Genomic DNA, 6010 nt, shown 5'->3' on the forward strand with positions numbered 1-6010 from the left:
CCGCACTCCGCCCTTTTTTGATAAATCATTCTTTTGTTTATAAAGACATAAAATAGAATAAGCTACATATTCATCACTGAATTGGTAGTTTGCTTTGCCTTTTAGTGCAAAAGTGTGTCAGTTTTCTTTAGTTTATAAAGATGTAGCATGCATTTAACATTACGAGTTCCCTTGTTTCAGTAAGATATCGCAAGGAAAAAACCCTTTTCAACTTTTCTACGACGTGCGTAAACTAACGCTTCATAATTGAGTCATATACGAGTCACGAAAAGGTCGTTACATTGAGCAGAAAGTGAAGCATTCTGTAGTCTTTCCCTTTTTTTGACATGAACAGCATAGCTATGCAACCAAAAGAAATACAGTTGAAAGTGTTAACAGATTCCATCATGTAGCAACAGATATTAACAAGCCTGGTAAACTAAAACTGGATGATGGACTTATGCTTATGCATATGCACAACTCTCTTAGCAGCATAGGACAGTACTGTACAGAACATCAATGTGAAATACTTACTTACAAGAAGAGAAGTGGCACAAAATAATCAGATTAACTTCCACCGAATGATTGAGAAATATGATCTTCATCTTCACAACCTGTACACCATAGAAGAAACAGTGGACAAAGTAAGTTGAATATTAAACAGATTAAAAATAAGATCATTTGTGAGCCTAGACAATCTACTAAAATATAGGAATTTGCAACAAAATACCTTTATTTTTCGACTTGTCTGCTTACACCCTCAATCTTAAATGATCTTTGACTAAATTATCAGCTTATCTTTTGTCATTTTAAAATGAGAAAAGTTGCAACTTTTGATGTTTTTAGTATGTATTTTGAAAAATGAAATCAATCTCACTGTACTTTAACTCAATAGACGATGTAGGACTATGAATTTGCGAGAGGGACTAGTTTCTTCCATGAGATTTTCACTGAAGTCTTGTTTCTTTTGGGGGGAAATAAAACCAGGCATTAAACTAACCCTCTAATTAGTCAAGGGCAGTGATAGAAGTGCTTGGTGAAAACATTTTAGGTACCTCGAATTCTGCAGGCACGAACTATAAGATCATCAACTCCCAGGTTCCGTTGCTCTTCCTGAATTTGCTCGGCAGAAGTCACAACAGAACGCTCGCAGTTCTCTATCTCAATCGACTGCAATGTGAGACTGTCCGCGAAATCCAGAGGTATCTCTTGTAAATGATAGCAATCTCTTAGCACCAGATGCTCGAGGAGAGGAAAATGGTCACTAGTTGCCTTCCAGTAATTGGGATCTGAGCAATGTAAAAGCAAGAATTTTAGTTGATGAAACCCATTCTCAGATGGTTCCCACTCTTCACCTATGCAAGCACTGCTCCTCAATTTTAGCACCTCAAGATTAGGTAGCATACCAACAATGTCCATATTCTTCCAAGGCATGTACGTAAAGATAAATGTCAACTTCTTAAGGTTCTGTGGAAAGTTGCCTGGAGGAGGAAGGCACAAATTCAAGTGGTTAATATTTGTTTGAATGTGAAAACCCAGTGACTCAAGTTTACCTAGACTAGCAAGGTCATTGAAGCAATCTGGCATTTCACTCTCTCCATATTGAACCATGTGTCCTAGAATCATTAACTTCTTAACATTGGGAATCCTTTTGAACACTTCCTTTGTACAATTTAAAGGATTCAACCCAGAAAATGTCTGCAAATTTTCCAGCACCAAGCACTTCTCTTGTGAAGGTTGGGTTAAGCAATTCAAGCTAAACTTTAGATGCCTTAATTGTTCCATCCTCCATATTTCTTCTGCAAAATATATACAACCACAGACCCGGTAATCAAATACAAATGTTTCAAGATTCCAAAGGCTCATATCCAGGGGAGAATCCAAAGATCCGGCAAAGGTAAAAGCCAGGTATCTCAAGTGAAACAAACAAAGGATATCCTTAGGGAAATTGCCTCTCAATGTGTCAGTAGCTATATCTAATACTCTCAATAGCTTGAAACATGAGTACTCTAGTTTGATATCCGGAATGTAGTAAGGCTTACCCAAAAATAAAATTGAACGGGCTTTGTTGTAAGTATCATGATCAAAATATAACTTATAGTTGTCACAACTTAAGATACTTATCCGTCTATGAAATTTTGGATGAAAGAGGACGGGCTTTGCATGAAGATCATCATCTTTCTTTTGAATGACACGCAGAAAGTTTTCTCTCTGAGCTTCTCTCAAGCAAAATCCATGTAAAAGATCATGCATTTTGCATGTCTTTATTTTTCCATTGCGAGTACTCCCCTTATCGGCGAAAACTAAACTTCTATCTATAAGATCTTCTAAACACTTCTTAGCCACTTCTTCCAAGTTCTTATCCTTTTCTACCTCAAGAAACCCCTCTGCAACCCATAGCTTGACAAGTCTCTTGACATTAATCTCAGTGTCTTCCTGAAAAACTCCAAAATACAGAAAACAGGCTTTTATGTGATGAGGCAAGTGGCGGTAACTAAGATCAATAAGTCTTGAGCACTGTTTGTCAGGACATTCATATAAAAGTGAGTTCACATCTTCAGCAACATTTCCCCATTCAACTAATGAATGGATTTTGGAGAGAAGTCCAGCAACTATGATGATTGTTAGCGGTAATCCTTGACATTTTTTAACAACCTCTTTCCCTATCTTCTCAAATTCAGAGGAAAGACCTTTTTTAGTGAAAACCTTTGAGTGGAAGAGGTTCCAACTTTCATCGAAACTTAAAAGACGCATGCGATGAAAGGGAGGTTCATTCATGCTAGCATATTCAGCTACCTCTGTATTACGAGTGGTCAGTAATATTCGGCTTCCATTGCCATCATCTGGGAAACATAGCTTCATATCATCCCATGCTTCAGTGCTCCATATATCATCAATGAAAATCAAATACCTCCTCCCTTTTAAACCCTTTCGTAGCCGATCTGCTAATTGTCCATCACTTTCGTTACAAATTTCTCGAGGAATTGACGTGATAGAATTAAGAAGGCCTAGAAGTAACCTTCTAACATAAAATTCTTGTGAAACAGTAACCATTGGACGAGTGTCAAAGCGAGAAACGATTACTGGATCATAATAAATTCTTGTAGCAAATGTTGTCTTACCAATGCCCCCCATCCCAACAATAGAGACAACTTTTAGTTCACGTGAGCCCCTAGTAAGATGATCTAACATCAGGTCTAATTCATTGTTGTGGCCAACCATAACATTTTCTGGCTGCGAAGAAAGTTTTGATGAATCGGGACTAAAACCTTCATTTGCTGGAAGAGCTTTGACATGGTTTTCATAGCTAGTCTTGATCTTCATCCAGTCATTCATGGTGGAATCAATGTGTCCTTTTATCTGATTCAAGCTTCCAAGAATTCCACTCTCCATTGCTAACTCGACTTTATCTTCTAGTGCATATGCCATCTGTGTGGTTTGTGCTTCCAACCTTTTAATCATCTCAAGATCACTTCTTTTCACAGAATCCTCCAGAATGGCCCTCAAGGAACCAAGAGTTTCATATAGAAATTTCATTTCTTCCCCTTTCTCAGGATCTGGGTTTTGTTGCAGAATTTTTCCAACAGTTCCCATAAGAGAAGTCAAAGCAGCATAAGCCATTCTCCGTCTCTTTGTGTGTCTGCAATCGCAACAAAACTACAAAGGATCTGCACATAATAAATGACTTGAAAGCTAAATGCTGGAAAAGGAAGAAAGTCAGAATCCCGCAGAAAGATCGACTTTGATTAAAGTATGTGGCTCATCAGTGCATCAAACTTCGTTAATTTGTGAAATGATTGCTAGACCAGAAGAAACTTTAAATATAAATCGAAACTTAAAGCGAATCTATCAAATGGAAGATCTCTTTTACACAGATAACTTATCAGCACTTATTTTAAACTGATGCAACAACATTGCAATGCCCGAACTTCTTAGTGATATCAACAAACCTGAAGCCAATTGCTAGACCAGTCAAACACAAAAACAGAAAAAACAAAAGGAAAATGAAAGAATCAAATGAAATCCTGATATCTTTAAGCTTAAAACTAAGCCCAAAAGTCCGCATGAAAAAGGAATAGAGGTAGAACTATAAGCATTTTCGGATCAAGGTACAGCTCTAACACTCTGGCTAACATGGTAGTATAACAAGACCTCTCTAGTCTTGTCCTTGATATATAGTGAATATAACAGCTAAATATTCTACCACAGTGATCTTTTGTAATGGTGGTGTCCGAACCAGCTTCGTGCACAGGCATCAGCTAACTCTAACCACCAATACTTATACAAATGGAAATAAATCACCTAACACTTATTTTTTTGACTCGGTTGGATTTTAAACCTTGGTCTCCCAATGGTCCATTCTAAATTCATTGACCATTATCTGCTTTAACACAAAATCAACAATTCTGCTGCAACACACCTAACAAACTAAAAGCCCAAGCAGAAACAATATTTTGCTTTAACTCATCCAAGAATCTGTTCTGTAACAAATGTCACTCACAAATCAACCAGGCGAAACAACACGAAAAGGAAAGAAAAATAAAAGAAGTTATTAATCAGCTAACACGAAAATGGTAAAGAAGTGGAATCAAGCAACTAATCATGAAGTTACTGCTTACCAATTGGCTATGAAGTTACTCACAAGTCTGAGTCTTTTTCCCCCTCAGCTACAAATTCACACAATGTCTAAGCAGCAACCAATTACAGATGCAGCAACGTAACGCCTCTTATTTACTGCTACAACTACACCAAGCTCATAACTCCCTGATTGGAGAAAATGTGGAAAATATTTTATTTAACCAACAAGAAAACTTTCAGTCTTAAGCACAACTCTCTGTTTTTCTTTCTCTGTGGTATTTTACCAAACTGAGAGTCATGTATGAAAATAGCACCACCCTTAGGAATACAGAGATGTTCCTCACAGGAAATTAACAAATGAGCATAAGCTTACAGTACTGGCTAGAAACTCAGAAAGTCAAGGTTTCATCCCCAAACGAGCGCTTGGGCCGCTGTGCATTTAAGGCAAAAAAAGAAAGAGAACAACTTGCAGTACTTGGTAGATACAGGTTGCCCCAAATTAACACGAAAAAACTGGGTGGCTTATAGCCTGTTCGGCCAACACGTAGAAATAAGCTTATTTTGATAAGTTTTTACTCAAAATCAATTTGTGTTTGACTAATCGCTACGAAAAGCATTTTCGAGCAATAATTTATATTTGACCAAACTTTTCAGAAAGTTTTTTTAAGTATCAAATTACAAATAAGGACATGAATAGATTTACTTAATAGTTAATATTATAAGTAAATAAATAATCTCAAAAATTTGTTATTACATGCAATAATTAAATCTTTTTATTTTATTTAAGTACAATATGAAAATAAAATTTAAAAGTACTTAATTATTTTAATATAAATTAAATATATTAAAAATCATTCAATAAATATAAAAGCATTCACCTCTAAAGTCACTATATATTATAAAACTATCCTAAAAATAATAAAAAAATATTTATACCTTAATATCCTAAGTATTAGGTTTGACGGTTATTTTGGTATATACTATATTTTGTTAAGAATATTTTTTGTAAGAAGAAAAGTCAAAACTGCTTCTGTTTCTGTTTTTGGAAAGAAGCTACTTTTTTCTGCTTCTCATAAACTATTTCTGTTTCTTCCCAAAAGCATTTTTTTCCCAAAAAAATTTGGTCAAGCACCTCAAGTTAGGGGAAAAAAGTGCTTTTGGGAAAAGAAAAAAAAAATACTTCTGGTCTCTTGAGAAACTTGGTCAAACATGCTATTAGCCACTTTTGGCCGGCTATCTTTTCAAATAGAGAAAACGGTCAAATATACCCTCTACTTTGGTATATTGTTCATATCTATCTTTCGTTATACTATTAGTCCAAATATACCCCTGCCGCTATACTTTGGGTTCAAATATATCCCCTATTTAAACGGAGGGACACGTGTTATCGTCTTATTGGTCAATTCTAAATATCTCCTAATTAATTAAAAAGACCCATTACCCATATCCGAAA

General features: G+C 35.8%; 1 protein-coding gene across 4 annotated transcripts; it reads right to left on the minus strand.

Moving 5' to 3' along the window:
* Positions 1 to 300: 300 nt before the first annotated feature.
* LOC104110808 (putative late blight resistance protein homolog R1B-16) lies at positions 301 to 5051 on the minus strand. 4 transcript variants are annotated; one of them, XM_009620363.4, is made up of 3 exons: positions 4599 to 5051; positions 1035 to 3619; positions 301 to 593 (listed from the first exon to the last, which is right to left on the minus strand). In XM_009620363.4, exons 2-3 carry the CDS (start codon positions 3598 to 3600, stop codon positions 547 to 549), a joined length of 2613 nt encoding a protein of 870 aa, XP_009618658.1. In that variant the 5' UTR covers positions 3601 to 3619; positions 4599 to 5051; the 3' UTR covers positions 301 to 546. The 4 variants fall into 4 exon arrangements, with proteins under 4 accessions (XP_009618658.1, XP_009618659.1, XP_009618657.1 ...); XM_009620364.4 differs by having other exon boundaries at positions 1035 to 3636; XM_009620362.4 differs by having other exon boundaries at positions 1035 to 3647.
* Between the last annotated feature and the right edge of the window lie 959 nt (positions 5052 to 6010).

This window comes from Nicotiana tomentosiformis, chromosome 3, assembly GCF_000390325.3.
Source record: "Nicotiana tomentosiformis chromosome 3, ASM39032v3, whole genome shotgun sequence".
In the NCBI taxonomy this organism is placed as follows: Eukaryota; Viridiplantae; Streptophyta; class Magnoliopsida; order Solanales; family Solanaceae; genus Nicotiana; species Nicotiana tomentosiformis.